Raw genomic sequence first — 21054 nt, 5'->3', positions numbered from 1 at the left:
ACAGTGGGCACATCTCTTCACTAAGGATCTTCTCGTCTACCTAGAGCTTGTCCAAGTACTTCTAAAGTATCCTGGTTTACCATTCTGAGGGTGATGGCCATGGAGGCATGAGACTAGTCATCGAGCCATTTCTCCACTCAGGTACTAGCCCGCATACATAGAGTGCCACACGATCCTAGTTCCTGTCGGTGGATTCCTGTGGGCATAGATGGTATTGAGGCTCTTCTCCCCTACAAGCTTCATGAGATCTGTTCCACACTTTGGAACGACGTAAGTTGCCACAACTCCAGGAGCAGTACATTGATGCTCCCTTTTGCTAGAGTAATAGCGCACATTATCGGCCGAAACATTATGCTGAAGGTTGGCCATCATAGTAGGGTTACAGTGATGGAGGTGCTAGTAATTTATAGCATCTATAAGGGCTTTCCCATTGACTTATCATGCATCATCTAGCACATCATAATTGATTGAGTTGAGTAACCTGAGGTCAGGAATCTCCCCTTTGGTCAACTTCTTAGATTCATCTTCCGACACTTCGATGTTAGCTTGGAGGACATTGAGGAACTTCGTGGGATTTAGGAGAGGTCATTGGGGCTCAACTGATCGGGATGATGCACCACTAGGGATATGCAGGATCCAAGGATAAGGATGATGATAAGGAGGATCAAGCAGCAATTCAAGCTCCGAATGGGGCTTAGGTACAGGATGAGGAGGATTATGCAAATGAGGGGGATACTATTCCGCCTCAACTGCTTGTGGTAGGAGGTCCTTCTCATCAGACTTCTGAGGTAGGTACCTTCCACAGCTTCTCAGTTGTCAGCGATGGCTTCCACACTAGAGAGGATGGATGCCCACATGATAACAATCAATGGTAGACTATCACGACTAGAGGACAAGGTTTGTACTCTCAAAGATCATTGCAGTTTAGGATCATCGAGATGATCGCCTAGATAGATAGTTTCTAGGATTTTTTTTTTATGCTAACATTAGATGTCTTTGTTTCTTTTCATCTTGTATAAATTCTCTACTCAATTAATGATATTCAGTTGTTTCATTTGACTTATTGTGTATTATGAACTTCTTTTATTGTAATATAGTGTATGTTTGTTTCACTATGATTATTGCATATTATCCAACTTGATGTATTAAGCATCATTTGTTTAAGTTTTTATTCTGAAATTCTCTATTATTCACTTCTAAGAAGATTGAGTTACTTTTGGATTTGTGACTCAAGGATGCTCCATTATTGTGTTCTGTGGTTAGGATTGTTCGAGCCTTTGGGCTTTGATACCACTCTGTCACATCCCCCTAGCCGTACCCTAGCTGCAATACTCGGAGGTGTGATCCACAGCCCCAAAGATCAATTCTCTATAATCATTCTACCACATAGCACAACAGTATAAGCAAGAGCAAAGAATAATCATTGTATTAATATCATTTAAGAAACAACCAAGGAATGGATATCAAAAGGATCACAAAAGAATATCAGAGTGTGAAAAAATGATACCATATAATCAGAGTATAGAGTATAGCGGAAATAAACTCTAAACCAAAGCAAAAAGGTAGATCAAAACTCTAATGTAGTACATTTGAATAAACAAGAAGTCTAAGAATCATCTAAGTCTTCCATTGGTTCTTCTTCTTCCTCGACCTTTGCCTTCTTCTCCTTGGGCTTGTGTACTTACATTTGGGGATCAACATTTAGTTTGTGCTCCCAATGATGAATAAGATGAAGTCTATCATTATTAATAGGTGCCATCAAAGTAGTCCAGATTGGTACTCGGGTCGTACCATGAACCACTATCTTCTCCCACCGTTTCTGTAGCTGCATCATATAGGGAAGAGTCCTCACCACAGGATCTCGAGATCTCTTCCTCACCTACATGGTCATCGAACAAACATTGTCTCTGAAGGGTGAGCTCAAAACAACTCAGCAAGTAGTTCAATCACAAATAACAACTACAAACAGTTCATAACAATATGATGCAATATGATATGAGACAGTAATGCAAGTATGATTCTAACTCTATATATATATATATATATATATATATATATATATATATATATATATGCTAGTATCTAGTGGCAGAGACACATTAAGATGTAACACCATATTCCCTGGGCCACTCTCCCTCAACAATCTCTGTATCTTGGGTTCTCTGATGTAGTTGGGTTAGGGCATCCATCTCAAACATTCTATGGCTGGGGTTTAGGTCACCACTCTCTCACTCCATCATTGGTATGAGTATTGTCACGTGTTAAAGTTAAACCTATCCCAATGCAAGTCATCTACTAATTCATATCAAGCTTGGAGTCAAATACTTCCCTTCCATGCCCCAGGTGGTCCGTTCCAGTACCTTTCTCCCTATAGTCATCGTATCCTATGGCTCAACCAACTTGGACTACAGACTATTAACCCTATTGGTCATCCACATATAATAAACGAGAAGCACTCATGTTCTCTCACGGGTTGTCTACCGGTCTTGAGCTCCATAAGATATTGCTTATTATTTGTGACACTACCAATGAATGGCCCCACAATGTGATTGCATTCTCTTAAGATTTGGATACTGGTCTTGAGCACCCACAATCCTCATTGTTGCCACAAGTAACTCAATCTCAATACCCATGCCGATGGGGTGAGATATAACGGAGTTCCCTAGCCAACATCTAGACAAGTTCAAGTATGCCATCTAGTAATTATAGAAAGCTCTAATTGACACCATAGGAAAGCATCCCATACCACCTCTATTGATGTCCCAAGACAGAAATACCAAAAGGGCATTCCCCATTCCACAACCACAACTTAAGCAATCACATTAGAATTTCTATGTGATAAGTTGAAGACCTGTTCACACATATGTTCCACTTGAGGGGGTGTATTAGTGGATATGGGGTTCTCATTCCATAAATGCAAATCCTCCATAGTTGGCATATTGTCATATAATATATTGTTGATCCTTTATAGATGGCATATTGTCATTCCGTATATTGGAGATCCTCCCTAGATGGGATATTTTAATTCCATATATTGTAGATCCTCTATAGATGGCATATTCTCATACCATATAGGCAGATCCTCTATAGATATCATATATCCTCTGTAGATATCATATATAGAAGATCCTCTATAGATGTCATAATATCCTCTTTTCATTATTTTTGAAGATCTGAGCCACTTTACTTAATAATCTTGATAATCGATTTCCATTGGTATGGCAATCTATCTTTCCTTTCATACACAATGTATATTGTCTTTCCATATAATATTTAGCTCTTCCATACTAGGGAGATATATTGTATCTCATAAGATTTATTATAAATAAAGGATGCACCTCCATGGTGTAGTAAGGGAATCTTGGATTCCAAGCTAATAACGCACATCAAGACCTCTAGTGGCCCAATCTTGTGATCATTAAGTTCATTGTAGCCAACTTCGGGTTGCATTTTAGGGGAAAGAAATGCCCACATATAGTCACTAGGTTGAAAATTACCTCTTGTCGACAGTGACCTTCTTGTTCCTCCATAAGCTGAAGTTTCTGATGAGTTTCTTCATGAATACTCCGAAGTTGATTTGCAATCTCAACCAGAACAAGGGTGTAGTGTACGATAAAATGGCAACACTCCAATCCTTGGCTTTAGGGTATTTTGTCCACTGGATGTTTTACATTGTAATTTAAAAAATTATTCTTTACAAAAGAAGAAGAAGGTGAGGGTGGGGATATGGCATATGGAGTATTTAATGTAAATCATTGAAAGTTGAGGGTGCATGTAAAAGACTTTTAAAGAAAGTAAAGTCAATCCAAACATATGGAGGACCCACAACCTACCCTTTAATCCTTTGAATCACAGATATGTCCATGAGCTACAAAAACCAACTTATTTTTAAGGCATGGTGCTCAAAATTTTCATGATTTCTAAATTGGTTTCACACATACACACAAATAAAAAAAATAAATTAAAAGAAAGAAAGAAGAGGAAGGAAAAAGAAAACAACAACAACTCTACTAAATCAGGTCTGTATTCTCTTCAACCAAGAAAAGAAACATTGCATTGGAGAGAGGAGACGAGAACATGAGGGTCCCTCTACCCTTGTGAGGAGGGCCCAAAGCCAGCAAAATAGATTCAGTTTATTGGAGGTCAAGTTTTTTTTTTTTTTGATGCTAAATAACTTTTATATTATATTAGTTAAAATAGTAGTTACAAAGTTTTGTTGTATCTATTACAACCAAGTTCTTGTGATAGTCTAAGGCAAATTCATCTGCTATATGAGTAAACCATTTTTGGAGCATTGGCAAAGTGCCGCCACAAAGCCTAATGTTTTTAATATTATATATTATTTGAACCAAAATTGGGACATATGCTATTGGAGGTCAAGTTGTAAAGAAAAGAACACATAATGGTAAGGGTTTCAATTTTGTATCAATACCGTCATACTGTATCGAACCATTTTCAAATTCGGTACGGTATGTACATAAACTGTTTTTTAGAATTCGGTACAATAGGATTTTGGTTTTAAGTAGCATACCGTCAGTATGTATTTAATACCGTACAGAAACTGTAGAGTATAGCGAATTTGACACACTTAATCTAGGTTGGATTGGCCCCAATTTAATCCCAAGTCTATCAAATGGGTTTTTTCGTACCAAAATTATAATGTATCATATCCTAAATAGTGCCATTTTTCTCGCACCAATTTATAACGAAACCGTACTCACCGTTTTTTAAAAATACTGTTTTTATACCATACAAAATAAATTCGGTAGGTTAAGGTTTTGGTATGAGGTTTTGAAATTCATTACCATACCGTACCTAATTGACACCTTTAATAATTGGGATTCCTTATTTTTTTTATCTCAAAGCCAAAAGCATGTTTCTCTCTCCACAGTGATTGAAGGTTTGAACCCAACTGGTAAATATCACTGCATAACTAATGAAGCAAAGGAGCACTAAATGGATTAAGAGTAAAAGAGAGTTTAAACTATTGATGATGCATGTAGCTGCATGGGGTTTGGACTTCCAGTTTGTGCAAACACTTCATGCGATAAGGAGTGTCCATTAGGTTTAGGACTCTTAGCTTGTGCGATCAACAGTCTCGCTGCATTATCTTTAACAAAGAGGTTAGAGACTGACTCTAGAAAAGACTGTCTAGCCTGATACTACCCCACCGTGGGGGAGGCTACTCAGGCTAGGAATCCAATGTAATAGCAATGAAACCCATTAAAAATACCTAGAATCAATCCCAACATGCAGAGAAGCAAGGACCCCCAACCTACACTTCAGACCTTTGGAATCACAGCTATTCACATGAGTTGCAGAAACCGACTTCTTTTTAAGACATGGAGCTCGAAATTTTCATGATTTTTACATTTTTCTTTCAGCCAAAAGATAAAAATGAAAAAGAAAAAAACCTCTACATCAGGTTTGAGAGAAATTGCATAGGAAAGAAGGGAGAAGAACATGTGGGTCCTTGTGAGGAAGACCCATCGCAATCCAAAGAATAGAATAGATTCAGTTAATTGGTGGCCGAGTTGTAAAGAACACACTATAAAATCTGGTTCCTTGCTTTTTATCTCAAAGAAAAAAGCACGCCTCTCTCTCCTCAGTCACTTGAAGGTGTCAACCCACATGATAAATATCACTGCATAACTGGTGAAGCAAAGAAGCACCCAGTGAATCAAGAGTAACAGAGAATTTCTTTAGCAATGAGTAATCATCTTGTGTTCTTGATTCCCTTGCTCTTCATCTTCCTCTTATGCCCAGCCGTGACAACATTAGCGTTGCCACCACTGACAAAACCCAATTGCAGTTCTAGATGTGGTGAAGTTGATGTTCCCTACCCCTTTGGCATCGACTCTGACTGTTTTTACAGCAAAGGTTTTAGGCTAGTCTGCGACGATAGCATCGACCCTCCAAAACTGGTGATGGGGAGTGGCGTGGAAGTACTGGATGCTTCTTATGAAGGACAACTTACTGTACTTTCTCAGGTGGTTTACGACTGCTACAACAAGACGGGTGGATCTACTGACTGGAACGTTGTTTCTGGTATATCGGGCAACAGGAGTCTATTCACCCTCTCTGACACACAGAACAAATTCACAGCTCTGGGTTGTGATACCATCTCTAACATCAGCGGCTACAACGGCCGGGTGTTCCAGAACGGGTGTAGCATGTTTTGCGTCAACAAGTCCGATGTGATAAATGGTTCCTGCACGGGAATTGGGTGTTGTCAGACTTCAATTCCAAAGGGTTTTGCAAGCTTCAACATGACTCTGAAAAGTTTTGAGAACCATACGAACGTCTTTGATTTCAATCCCTGCAGCTATGGTTTCGTCGTTAAAGCTGACTGGTTCAACTTCTCAAGCTCATACCTCTCCAAATTTACCAGTCCATTCAAAATAGCGGGTGAGGAATCTGTTCCTGTCGTGTTCGACTGGGCAGTCGAACGAAAATCTTGTGAAGAAGCTAAAACAAACAAGACTACTTATGCTTGCAGCGGGACCAGAAGCGAATGTGTGGCCTCCAAGAACGATCGCGGCTACAGCTGCGTCTGCTCAAAAGGTTATAAAGGAAATCCGTACCTTCAAGACGGTTGTCAAGGTAATGACATATACACACAAACCAACTCTAATTTTGGTGTGAAACAACCCAATTCTTTAACTCTACTGTAGTCTTACGTCTTACTGACTGATTATGTCTTAACGATGGTGACGTAGACATCGATGAATGCGAATCTCCTTCCATCCATAACTGCAGTGAAAATGCTAAATGCAAGAATAGTATTGGAGGCTACAGCTGCCGTTGTCCACTAGGCTATCGTGGGAATGGCTGGAGAAATGGAACTTCTTTCTACGGTGATTGGAGATACGGGAACGGGTGTAAGGACAACATCCTACCCATTATTGCAGGTATTTTCTCTCATCTTGAAACCCCAACTCCCCCGTTGTGAGATCGGATCATCTTGCGATCATGGAAGAACAATATGCTCTGATGATTTTTTATCACATAAATAGTAAGGGATTCACTGAATTTTCAATTCTCATTTATTTTTAATATGAACCTAGTAAACTCTACCCTATTTATGCAGTAGAAAACTGTTTAAGAGGAATATATTGTTCTCTCTGGCAGGGAAGTGATCCGGACTCCCCTACCGCCTTACCCTATTTATGTAGTAGAAAACTGTTAAGAGGAATATATTGTTCTCTCTGGCAGGGAAGTGATCCGGACTCCCCTACCGCTTGGTTACTCAATTCTTGATGCTAAAAAATAACATTACTTTGAAGCTTTCTTCATCACACATTAAACAGGAGTGTCTAATTTGGAAAACTGACAAGATAAATCCTTTGGCATATGATTACTGAGTGAAGGTATTATTTTCTCTATTCTTTAGATCTATACCCTTTTTTTTTAGAATGAGGTTCTGGGCCAGCTTGCGTGCACCATGACTACATCCTCAAAGCGCTTTTTATATAATTAATATAGGCGGAGCTTCGGCCCTGGCCTTTAAGGGATTTGAACTTTGACCTCCTATGTGGAAGCGTTGGACTTTGCCAACTGAGCCACCCCTCGGGAGTTAGATCCATACCCTCTTTGTCCAAGGATGGTGTTTGTCCGTTCACCAGCCCTCTGATGGATGACATGCATGTAACTGCATGGTACTTGGACATGCCATATGTCATCCATCCAGAGGGTTGGGCGAACAGACAGATATTATCCTTGGCAGAAAAGATATTTTTTTGCTCTATGCCCCACCCCAATAATACAATAAAATAATAAAATAGTATAAAATATTTTTTAATACTTTTTTCTTTTTGTCGCCTTATAGTTACTTTTAGAGTAAAACAGTAAACGTAGTTTACAATATTAATAATTTGAAGGATCGGTGAAGGATATTGTGGGTTGTGGCACGACCATCTCCCAAAAGGGCGAAACTTCCAGACTAGTTTCACCAAATAAACATCTTGACTCTGATTTATGATCGTTGGTAATGCCTCAAATTCCGCTCGTTTTTGGCTTTTGGTCGGCTTTTGTTTGGCCAGGAGGGAAAGTGAAATTGAAGTTTTCAATTAACATTATTGGCTAACATAGAAAAGGGGTTGGGGAGAGGGAGAAAATGCAATTCATTACAGCCATGATTAGCTAACCTGAACATTGAGAGCTCCATTGCATCCCATTGTAATTCCCAGCCTATATGTTAGGCCATTCCCCTATTAGGGAGGAAGCCTGATCCTTTGCTGTAGAGATTTCACAAGAAAGTTTGCATTCGGATTCTCTTTACAATTGCAGTGCCAACTCCTCCAATCAATGCTATGCAAGCAGTGTTTGAACTCATACCAGCTTTGCAACACTAACCACGGGATTTTAAACTCCCTCGTTGCTCACAACCATCAAAGATTCTACTTCTCTCCAGAGCTTCCCCACCCCTAAATCACGAGCTGCTGTCAGCCCCTTTCTTAGTTTATAAACTCAGCATCTAGGCACATTTTTACACCCACATATCTACAGAAAGGGGACTTGATATCGGCATTTGAATCTCGAATCAGACCACCCACTCCTGCGGTCCTGCCTGACCGGGGTCGCCTAAAGCAGAGCCATCGATATTTAACTTAAACCATCCCTGTGGCAGTCTTCTCCATATCAACTCTAGAAGCATTCCTGGACCTCACTTGAATCTTCACTCCCAGCCGATTGATCACTTGATATCAGCCCTACTCAATGCCATATCTACCCTGTAGCTCCCCACCTCCAGCTTCTTTAGGATTGCCTTAAAAAGCCACTCCACCCTATGCCCAGTAGACTCATATTTCCTGCAGTAGCGCTCTATCAAAGTGTAGTATAGAATAAGAACAATGCCCCTCAACCACACTTCACTCATATTTCTTTAGGATTGACTTTTCTTTTTCCACCAGTCCCACATCTCAGCCAAGGACTGTTTCGGACTCCATCTGACAGCAAAAACATGGCTGAATCTTTGCCAAAGCTTTCCCACAAAACGATAGTGTAGAAAGAAGTGCTCAAAATTTTCAATAGCATTACCACGTAGACCACATTTAGAGACTAAAGAAATGTCACACTGCGGTACAAGAGCGTCTGTTAGTTTCTTTTTACTCTAATTCCTATGGTGAAAGGGGTGAAGATCTTGAACGAATACCCTCCTATTTGTATGGCAAACCCTTTTTTTTGGACAAACTTTATAGTGAAAGTGATGTCGAAGTCGAGGGCAAGTAGGTTATTATATTTGCTGCCTAGGTTGTTCTCTGAAGAGCAAGGTGTGTTTGAGAAACGGAAAGTCATCTATGAGCATATCTGTTTGGCTTTTGAACTAACTAATTTGTTGAAGAAAGCGGTACGAGCAGGTGGTATAGGACTAGAGATTGATGTATAAGAAGGCTAGGATACACATTCTTGGGAATATCTTTTCACTGTATGCAAGCTGTTTTTGAGTCTAAAAGAGCTTTAATGCTCCTTAAGGGGGGGTCTATTAGGCTAATTTGGTGTCGTGAGAGGCATGTCTCAAGGGACCCAGTTTCCCTTATTTAATCATCATTGCGGAAGAAGCTTCGTGTGTGAATCAAAAGGCAATGGCGATGGTCGATTGTTGAAGGTTCTTTTAGGGCCTAGGTGGTTTAAGGTCCCTTCCCTCTTATTATCTGCTGACGAATTTTTTTCTAGCAATGCCTAGCTGCGAATGTGTTAAAAATTTGAAGTCTTTTTTGGACCAAAATTAAGATTTTGTAGGACATAAGGTGAATTTGGAAAGAAGTAGATTTTTTTTGGGATAGTAGCAACTCATGGAAGAGGAGAATCAAAGAGGTACTGCACATAGAGGCTGCTACCTTGCCAACTAGGTACTTTGAGTTAAATTGCTCATAGGGCAATTATCAGAAGATCACTTATTTCCTGTGTTGGACAGGATTAAAGCTGGTCTCTAAGGATAGAAGGGATCGATTCTATCCTTGGTTGGTCATGTGGAGTAAGTGAAATCGGAAATTTCTAGTATGCCAATTCACAACTTCTCAGTCATTGGTGGCCATCTAGTGGGATTAAATTGAAGAAATAGTGGAGGCACAATTTTATATGGTCAGGAAAGATTGAAGATCCAAAATTGATGACAGGAATGTAGGATCATGTGGGTAGGTCTAAGGAGGAAGGTGGTATTGGTATTCAAAGATTGTGTGCTGTGAACTTAGCTTGCAATTGTGTGCTGTGAACTTAGCTTGCCTTAGTAAACTGGCTTGGAAGGTGAAACTTGATTCTTCAACTATGAGCTCCCTTTTATGAGCTTGTTTGATGAGCAAAGGTGGGATCTTGAAGCATGATAATGTGTAGTCATGCTAAAAACCGTGAGAACAGGATTTTATGTGGTTCGGTTGAATGCAACCTATGTCCACGGGAGAGTTTGAGATATTTTCACTACTATGATTGAGTTGTGTATAGGGTTTCTTATATAGAGTCAAGGTCCTTGATCATCAGTTTTCTAGGACTCTTGTAGTTGTCATCATGTGGATTCTCTTGTTACAGTGTCTGTAGAGTTGTGACTTACATGAAGATAAGTGTTTGAGATTACATAAAATATTAACCAGGGTTTTATAGAAACTATAGTGTTCTTCAAGCTCTTCTTTGGATCGGTTAGAGTCCTTGTGGGTACCATTTTTAGAATCCATCTTTGGTGTAGTAGCAGGAGTTTGATCAACTGTGGATATCTTAGAAGCAACCCTTTGCTATGTGATTTTCTAGAAATACCCTTGATATGCCCCCGCATACTCAAGAGAGGCAAAGTGACCTTGAGGTTGGCCAACAAAGAAGTGAAATGTTGAGTAGAGAGTGGCTTGGTGAAGATGTCAGTTAGTTGATCCTTAGTAGATAAGAAACAAACTTGAAGAGGAAGTCAATCTCCAAATGTTTGGTACAAGCATGGAAGACAGAATTTGCAGTGAGATAGGTTGCACCAATATTATCACACCAGAGGACTAGAGCATAAACCAGAAATACATGGAGCTCATGTATGAGAGATTGGGGCCAAGTGAGCTTAGCAACATTAGCTAAGGCGACGCTTTCGGACCGGACGTGTTGGCCCAAGAGCCCCGGTACTCGCCGGCCGCCTGTCCGGGGGGCGGTGGGGCTTCCTGGTGGTTTCTTCCGGTCCTTTGGACATCAAGAGTCGAACTCTGCATAAATTGACTCACTTTGTGGATGAAAAACTGGATGTCAGGTCTAGTCATGGTAGCACACTGAAGAGCCCCCACAATACTTTGGTACAAGGTAGGATCGGCCATGAGCTCCCCAAAAAAATTTCTCAATTGTGTAGAAGGAGATAGAGGGGTGGTAACAGGCTTGCAGTCACTCATGTTGGCCCTATGAAGAAGATCTGTAATGTACTATTGACAGAGATGAAGACCATGAGAGAATGGAGACACAGACATCCTAAGAAAATAATGTAAGGGACCAAGATCTTTTATAGCAAACACGGAGGCAATGGTAGTCATGAATTGATTAAGTAACAAGTCAAAACTCCCAGTAAGAATAATGTCATCCACATAATCAAGATATAAATTGAACTAAAAATTTCATGATAAATGAAAAGCGAAGTGTCAGTCTTAGATCCAACAAATCCATAACTCCGATAAAAAGGAACTGATTCTATCAAACCAAGCACGAGAGGCCTGTTTGAGGTTATATAGAGATCTGTGAAGACAATATACATAATCAGGATGAAGAGAGTCAGCAAATCCTAGCAGATGTTTCATGTAAACTATTTCATTTAGGAAGCATGCTAAAATGCATTTGGATATCTAGTTGGCGAATGGGCCAAGAGTTGGAGACATAAAGAAATAGAACTAGTTTAATTGTAGTGGGCTTGACAACAGGACTAAAGGTTTCATTATAGTCAAGGCCTTCCTGTTGATTGAACCCCTTAGCCACCAATCAGACTTTTGTATCTTTCAATGGAACCATCAACCTTCCTTTTAATGCAAAACACTTATTTGCAACCAATAACATTAATCCGAGCAAGAGAAGGGACAAGAGACCAAGTGCCATTCTTTAATAGGGCATTAAATTCCTCATCCATAGTCGTTTTCCAATGAGGGTATTTGTTGGCTATAGTGAAAAAGGTAGGCTCAAGCTGGCTTTCATCAGTGGTGGAGGTAAGAAGGGCTCTAGGAGGAAGTTGGGCCTTAGAGCAAGTAACCATGGGATGAGTATTAAGAGAATGAGTCAAAGGAGGAAGGGAAGGAGATGGAGGGTGAGGATCGTAGGGGAGATCAACAATGAGAGCAATGGGAGGAGGAGAGGATGAGGCTGAGGTGGGGGATTCATGCATGGGAAAGGGAGGGGAGACATGGGGCCCAAGGGAGGAGGATTCTGCTAGGAAAGGGGAAGGGGGTGGTGGGACTGAAGGTGGGGTAGAGTTAGGTAACACAGGAGGAGGGCTAAGGAGAGAAGGTAAAGGTGGTTGATAGTGATTGGTAACCTCGTTGGGTAATTGATGTTGAAAGGGAAACTACTTCTCATAAGAAATAACATGGTGGGAAATTAAGAGTTTGCCTATCTGATGATTAAAACAATGATAGCCACAATGACGTGGACTGTACCCAAGAAAGACATACATGCAAGATTGAAAGTCTAGTTTATGTTTGTTATAAAGGAGAAGGTAAGGGTAGTAGGCACAACCAAAGACTCTTAAAGAGGTATAATCAGGATGGTCTTTGAAGAGTTTGTATAGCGTGAAACATTGGCTAAAACTAGGGTAGGGAATCTTATTGATAGGAAACAATGCAGTTTCAAGCATAATTCCAAAATTTTCTAGGGCAAGAGGAGTAGGCTAATTAGGTAAGGCCAATTTCAATAATATGACAATGATGGCGCTCGACAGCTCCATTTTGCTCATGTGTGTGGGGACAAGGAAGGTGACGATTGATTCCACAAGAGGTAAGAAAGGTGGAGTCAGTTCGATATTCTCCTCTCCAGTCACTTTGAAATTGTTTAATTTGTTAGAAAAATAAATTTTCAGCAAGCAACTTAAATTTTTGAAGAATCCCAAAAACCACAATTTCAAATGCATAGGAAAAACCAAGTGTGGTTACTAAAATCATCCCCAAAAATTACATAATACCAAAATCTATCAATAGAAGTAATTGGGGAAGGGCCCCACACATCCAAATAAATCAAATCCAAAGGTCCTGTAGAAATTGATTTTGAAGAGAAGAAGGGGAGTTTATGACTCTTTCCCTTCTGACAAGCATCACACAAAAACTAATTTCTCTCCAAAGTAACTGGTAATTTAAACATAGAAATAGGGCTATGAACAAATTTAAAGGTAGGATATCCAAGTTTGAAGTGGCACTAGGAGACTGAAGTGTGTTCACCAACGAAAGCTTGTGGAGAAAAATCACCCAAGTGCAGCTTGTATAGCCCATTCCTAATGTTTCCCTAGAGAAGACAATTCCCTGTTGCTCGATCCTTCACATAAAACAAATTAGGATGAAACCCAAATATGGCATTGTTATCACGATTAAACTGGGAAACCGATAATAAATTCTTCGTAATGGTAGGAACATGAATATCTTTGTTAAGAAAAACTGGGTGTGGGGATAGAGAAATTACCAGTGTGAGTGATTAGCAAGCCTGCATTATTACCAAGTTACATTTTATTTGAACCAGTGCAAAGAGGAGCCATGTGAAGATTTTCTAGGGCATTGGTAATGTGATGAGTAGCCCCCAAGTCAGTATACCAAGTCTCATCTACAATAGAGCCACCAAAGAGTGCAGAAACATTCACAGAAGGGGGAGTACTGGTTGTACCTTGAATATCATGATTGTAACGTTGATAGAAATCACAAGCTTTACGGCCATAAAGATCACCATTGACAAATAATGGAGAAGGCTGTTGTTGTTTTGAACGACTATTAGAGGGGGAAGATGGGGTAGTAAGAAGTGGAGGATGATATCTTGAAGATCTCCACGGAAAGGTCTACCTCTGTTGTTCGATCGACCTTGGAAAGGAGGACAATAAGGTCTAGCATTGCCAGTTTGAGATAGATTAGCCAAAGGAGAATAAGTCATAGTCTAATTCATCCTTGAGACAAATTTCTTGAGTGAGTAACATGCCATTTAACTTAGAAAAAGTGATAGAGAATCCACGAGTAGTTATAGAGGTAACAAAAGCCGAATATTAGGGTCCAAATCATTGAGAACATGCAAACAAATATCATCATCCGAAATAGTATTACCGATAGCCGCAAGTTAATCTGTGGTGGACTTAATGCGAAGAAGGTAGTCGTGAATACTACCGTTACCTCGTTTCATGTGTTATAGTTGAAGGCGAAATTGCATAATTTTCACCGAAGATGGTGTTGCATAGGAAGTTTCAAGATGAAGCTAGACTGCTTTGGCAGTATAACACCCAACGACTTGAGCAGATATAGGTTTAGTGAGAGAGTCAATAAGCTAGAACATGAGAAGTTGGTCCTGACGAATTTATTTATTATTGTCAAGATTCGGTTTGCACACTTGAATGGAGTTTTCTTCAATTGTGATAGTGGAAGGAGGGGGCATGTTGGGGAGCCATCCAAAATATGAAATAACTCATAAATTTTTAAAAGAGGAATAAGTTGCGACCTTCAGAGTAAGTAATTTTGTCTGTGAGCTTAATGGCTAGTAGATTGTTGAGGGGAGAAGCAAAGTAGGGGGGGGGGGGGGGGGGGAGAACCTAGTGCTCTGATGCCATGCTAAAAGCCAAGACCAGGGTTTATGTGCTTTGGTTGAAAGCAACCTACGTCCATGGGAGAGTTTGAGATATTTTCACTATTATTATTCAGTTGTGTACACGGCTTCTTATATAGACTCAAGGTCCTTGTTCATTAGTATTCTAGGACTCTTATAGTTGTCATCATGTGGAATCCCTGAGTTATAGTGTTTGTAGAGTTTTGACTACATGAAGATAAGTGTTTGAGATTACATAAAATATTAACCAGGGTTTTATAGAAATTGTAGTCTTCTTCAAACTATTCTTTGGATCGGTTAGAGTCCTTCTAGGTACCATCTGTAGATACCATATTTGGGGTAGTAGCAGGAGTTTGATCAACTGTGGATGTCTTAGAAGCAACCCTAGCCGCATAAGCTTGAAAGGAAGTGGTGGCAAGGGTTTTGGATGGTTTGCCAGGAAATTTGCCAGAAATACCCTTAATAAGTCCTCTATTCTGCCAAGGCTGTGTAAGGTCTGGGACATGGTGGAAATAATGAACAGTGGACAATAGGGTTGGGCAACAAGGTAAGTTTTTGGATGGCTAGCTGGCTTGGGGCCTATTAAATTACAGATGCTTCTTAGTTGGGTCGAGAGATCTTTACTGGCCGTACCTAGAAGTGGCCGCCTTTATTAGGGATGGCGACTGGGTTTCAAATGCAATCAGATTCGCTGCAGCATGCGGTGGTGGTGGCATACAATTTGCAGCTATCTCAATATCCTGGGAAGGATTGCTGCTATTGGAGATGGGATGCTGATTGTGAACTCTCGATATGATTAGCATGGGAGGGTTGGAAGAAAAAATTCTCACTTGTAGGGTTGCATAAGGCGGTTTGAGGTGTTCATCTACAATCAATGCAGTCAACTTTTGGGCGGAGGATGTACTTAAGAAGGATTCCGGATGATGTTTCAATACAGCGGCGAGGAATTCAGCTTGCTTCGCGTTGTTCTCTATGAATGTGTGGAAGAGAGCGGAGTGATGGAAGTTCAAGGCTCATGTGAAGGCATTGTGGCATTTTTGGATGAATGTGTTCACCTTGATTCGATATTTTGTGTGGATGGAGCGTAATTTGAGATGTCGTGAGGGGACTTGGAGGCCAATGGAGTCAGCGTATAGGGCTCTTTGTACTCAACTTCAAGTGGAAAGGTACCGAGTTGTGAGGAGTACAGGGCAGCAAGAAGTTCTCACTGCTGGTTGGTTGGGTTTTCAGGTAAAAATACAGGTAGTAAAAGCTACTATTAAGGTACATTGATTGCTTCTGTAGGTTGTCGGTTAGGTGCTTCAAGATGAACATAGATGGCGCTCCACTTGGTAAACTGGGGTATGATGGTGTTAATGGTTTGATCAGGGACCATATGCAATGGTGATGAAATATTTCTGATCGTATTTGGGAGTGCAATCCAGCTATGAAACTGAGTTTGAGGAGCTGGTTCGGGGTGTCAGTGGCTAGGGAGTTAGAACATTTCAAAGGTATGGATTAAAACGGATTCAGCAGTGGTGGTTAATTATGGCTGTAAAGAAGAGGATGTTCTCACGTTTTATCATGCAAAGATAGCAAGCACTGCAGCGATATTTAGAGACAATAGAGAGGAAGACAACTCGCTACTTTTGTGAGGCAAATCCAGTAGTGTATTTTCTTACAACCTTGGCAACAAGGGAGGGGAGATCAGTTTTCCATTCGGAGGGAGATAGACTGGGTTGTTATGTAAAGAGCTAGGTTTTGGTTTTGGTTTGACTGTGAGCTTCAAGTTTCGAGTTTGACAACGTTTTTTTTTGTTTTTGGTAAACGAGTTTGACATGTCTACACACATACCACAAAATAAAATAAAATAAAATAAAATGAGAGAAAAGGAAAGAAGAAGAAGAGAAGAAGTGAAAGATGTCAATAAAGAGATGTGTACCCCTAGAGTAAAACCTGCTTATGGTGAGGGTCATGGCTCTGGACGTTGTGGTTTGTCATATGCCTAAATGGGATAAGCGGTAAACTATACTGAGTAGATGCAAAATTATGCTACCTAGTGGCATACATAAATGGCATGTGAAGTCTATCCATGAAAAGACTTCATGAAGTGTCGGTCTCAGTGACTAAAATCAACATTTATTTGCAACACATTTCCATATCTCCAAAAAGGTATGTCAGTTTCTTTTGATTGCTATTGAAGAATCTTTGGATAGACATAAAAGGGTTTAGGATTCGCATTCCATGTGTTGAAATGATATGCTTCATTCTTTGAGGTTCTTCTAGGACTCAATTTCAAATAAAATTGATTTTATTTGCAGATCTGCATCTTAGTTTTCGTTTAACTAGAAATAATAATCAAAGCCAATACTTAGAGCTCAAACAATTTATAGTTGCCAATTTCCAACCTTATTATTTACTTGCAAGAGGTAGCAGCTCTAATGTTCTCTTTTTTGGCCAACATCAGCTCTAACGTTCAAGACATGTTTTTGGAATAACAATAAAAATTGAAATATATATCGAATATGTTTCAGGTATCATTACAGGCTTCCTAGTTCTGCCTGTCTTGTTATGGTTTTTGTATTGGGCGAAAAAAGAAAGAGAACGTATGATTCTTTTCAAAGAAAATGGAGGTAAACTATTGAAGCAACGGTTGAATTCACGTAAAGAAGCCACAGGAGATTTCAAATTTATCTCCATAAAAGAGATCAAGAGGGCAACTGAAAATTTCCGGAATGAGTTACCTTTCCAAGGAGGTTTTGGTACGGTTTATAAAGGTAATTTATCAGAGAAAGCAATAATGGTTAGGAGATATCCATTGAACCAATACCAGATGAAAGACCAGATTATACAGTTCGTAAATGAGGTTGATGTTCTCTCTCGAATCAATCACAAACATGTTGTGAAACTCTTGGGTTGCTGCCTGGACACTCAGATTCCAATGTTAGTTTTTGAGTATGTCACTCCAGAGAACAACCTGCCTCAGCATATCCAGCATCTTTCATGGGAAGATCGCTTGAGAATTGCAGCAGAGACGGCCGTCGTACTGGACTATTTGCATTCAGATTCAGTACCTGTCTTCCATGGGAAATTTGAGTCTTCTGATATATTACTACAAGAAATAAAAAAGGATGATGGGTCTTCAAAAATGGTTGCTAAGATATGTGATTTTGGAGCTTCCAGATTAGTTCCTCTATATCAAACCCTAAGAATGACCAGAGGTGAACTCAGTCATAAAAGTGATGAACTCGAACGTTCAGAAAAAAGTGATGTTTATTGTTTTGGAGTTATTCTAGTGGAGCTCTTGACTGGGGAAAAGAAAGATGTATCAGTATTCAAATCTCACCTAGAGAATCTAATCAGTGAACGTAAGGATCTCTCTTCTATTCTGGATGAAAACATAGCAAAGGATGCAAAGGGAGAACAACTGCAGCTAGTTGTTAAGCTTGTCATAGAGTGCCTTAAGGACAGAAGTGAAGATAGGCCGGCAATGCTGAAAGTTAAAAGGGACCTCGAGCCTTTCCTATCTACAGATGATCAATGACAAGATTGATTACAGCTTGAAGTAACAAGGTAAATATCTTTCGAAGGCTGGATCAAATGAGTGACCATTCAATTAGGAGTGGGTTGATGGAGGTTAACTACACCCATCCTTGAGAATGGTTTTTACTTGGTCAACCAAGCTTCATTTTATTCTATGTCTTGGGTGTTTTGGGAGACTTAAAAATAGAAATTAGACTGAACAAAAGGAAGGTTTCAAGTTTTAAAATTTTATCTTGACAAGTTTATTCTTTATGTAGGTGAGATGAAAGAAAAATGTTGCAGCTTCCCTGATGAAGAAGTTCAAAATGGTAATACTGGAGAGTTGAAACCTGCTATTGCTGTTTTAGATCATTCCTTTTTCTTTTTTTTTTTTGGAGTGTTCCTTTCCGACTTCTTGTTTTTATCTTTTCGGTTGAGCTCCTTAAAATGTTGTTAATGTGTGCACTGAGATTTTAAGTATGTTGGTTTAGGTTTCCTAGCTAGTCGGTCTGTATTACAATCTATCTTTATTTTGAGGTGTGAATCGTGTGATTTATTTGAAAGCTTTGGAATTGTTGTTAATGAGGATGTTTATAAGATGGGCATTCTCCTTTGTCCAGATTGAAGCAATTGATACTAAATTGCAACGTATTCATGATTGTTAGAGATCCCCTTGCACTAGGACTCCTTATAAAACAATAAACCACAGCTGAGACAGCCCTTTCAGCAGCGGACATAGGTTGCAAAGTGCGATTAACCGAACCATTTACATGTGTGTTGTTTTATCTCTCTCTCTCTCTCTTCTATTCTCCAACTTCAACGTGGCATCATAGGCCCAGGTTTTAGCCCCAGCCCATACATTCCCGGTCGTCTATGGAAGTCCCAGCTTGTGCCTCTTCTCAAAAGCCACAGCTCGTATGGGGTTGTTGACTGGAACACTCCCTGCCCAATTGAGATGATCCATGTTGCTTCATCTACCTCAACCGAACCACCACACTACATTCCCAACCCAGAATATGCCAACTGGGTTCACCAAGATCAGCTTCTCATGTGCTGGTTTATTGGATTCTCTTACTGAGTCGGTACATGCTCAAGTCATTTTCTGTAATGCTGCTCTTCTTAGACTCTAATCCACAGTTACACAGCTCTGGTTGCAACTTCAAAACATCAAGAGAGGAGGTACAATCCATGAATGTTTGCTGAAAATTAAGTCCGTTGCAGATCACTTAGCAGCTATCGGTAAATCGGTGAGTGATGAAGATATATGTATCCATGCTATACCTTTGTCCTGGGGATGCTGCTTTTTTTACCTCCATATCTACACGTAGCACTTCGGTAACACACTCTGAACTTTGTGCCACCTTACTAACTCAAAAAATCAGATCGATGATTCATACATTGATTCGATTTCCCCTGTTGCAAATGTGGCTATGTCAAGTAATATCCTATTAAAATCTATATTTTATGTGAAAGAAAAGCAGGAAATTAGAAGAGAACTCAAGAGAAGTTAACGTGGTTCGGTTGTATACTTCAACCAACGTCCATGGTGAAGAACAGCTGCTAGTTTTCTTTATTGTATTTTAAATTGTATTCGGTACATGGCTTTATAAGAATCTTCAAGAGTTTCTTGTTGTGCTACAACTCTTGAAAATGTTGCTGCCTTGGATAAGAGTGAGTGATAGTCCAACTGCTAGGTTGTTTTACATGTGTTGGAACTCTTAGCTTGAGTTTCTGACCGTGTCACTAACCAATAAAAAATAAAATCCTATACTAATCTAGCTAGCAGAAAGTACGGGGTGGAACTATGGGAAACTAAAAGGCTAAATTACTAAGATTGAATTCAACAAACTAAATTTAAATTAAATCTACTAATAAATGCAAACACTTTGACTATGAATACGTGAAGATCTTTGGGATTTCGAATCCCCAATGTTTTTCCCTAACCGATATAACTCCACACTTCAAAGAAAATTAAGGATGGTCTTCCTAGGTATGCCATATCTTCGCAAGACGATTGTCCTTCGTCAAAGCTTGGTACGCCTAGTTTGCTGAGCTATAGAACATCTTTGGTTAGACTCAAACACAATCAACTAGAAGATATAGAACAATCAAATTAATTAAATAAGCATGGTTCATCTGCATCCCAAAGAAAAGGAACTAGCTACTCATTATCACAAAGAAAGAGAGAGAGAGAGAGAGAGAGAGAGAGAGAGAGAGAGAGAGAGAGAGAGAGAGAGAGAGAGAGAGAGAGAGAGAGAGAGAGAGAGAGATGTGGTCTTCTTCTTGAGCAATGAGAGAGATGAGAGCCGAAAATATGTTCCTATTAAATATGATGCCTCCTTTTGACCATAAAATGCCTCCAATAATTGAGAGTTGGGGTCATATGTCAAGATGATTTGGAGTTGCCACCTAGGTTTTGGCCTATGACTCGTTGTAGTGGCCTTACCCTGGCCATTGCCCAATACATTGATACTTATGAGTTTTTGAAGTTTGCTTGCAAGTATACTGTCAAAACTTATAAGATGGGACAATAATAAGAGTGGGTGGCTCTCCTCAAAGTAATTTATACTTAGTGTGCAAATCAAGCTTGGGGTACTACCTCATTGTATTACTTCATTCATGCTAATTCCCATGTAGATAGTTTGGAAGACAAGTCCCCCTCGATCTCTAGTAGTACATCTTGTTGCTCCTATTCACAATCCTTTCAGACTAAGTATGAGCAACAAAATCATATATACACATAATAGTATATATAGAGAGAGATAGAATGGTACCTTATTCGGCTCAATGCAATCACGACCGAAGTGTCCCATCTTTTGGCATTAT

General features: G+C 39.8%; 1 protein-coding gene across 1 annotated transcript; it reads left to right on the top strand.

Moving 5' to 3' along the window:
- The first annotated feature begins 5573 nt into the window (after window positions 1–5573).
- Window positions 5574–18900, top strand: LOC149012284 (wall-associated receptor kinase 2-like). The gene is made up of 4 exons (XM_089159150.1): window positions 5574–6603; window positions 6720–6911; window positions 17241–18279; window positions 18507–18900. Exons 1-3 carry the CDS (start codon window positions 5709–5711, stop codon window positions 18248–18250), a joined length of 2097 nt encoding a protein of 698 aa, XP_089015276.1. The 5' UTR covers window positions 5574–5708; the 3' UTR covers window positions 18251–18279; window positions 18507–18900.
- The last annotated feature ends 2154 nt before the right edge of the window (window positions 18901–21054 follow it).

Source organism: Hakea prostrata, chromosome 6 (assembly GCF_041222555.1).
Source record: "Hakea prostrata isolate BN-2017 chromosome 6, UWA_Hpros_2, whole genome shotgun sequence".
Taxonomy (NCBI): Eukaryota; Viridiplantae; Streptophyta; class Magnoliopsida; order Proteales; family Proteaceae; genus Hakea; species Hakea prostrata.
Note: the sequence above shows the minus strand (reverse complement) of the source record. Positions and strands in the feature narration are given on the sequence as shown.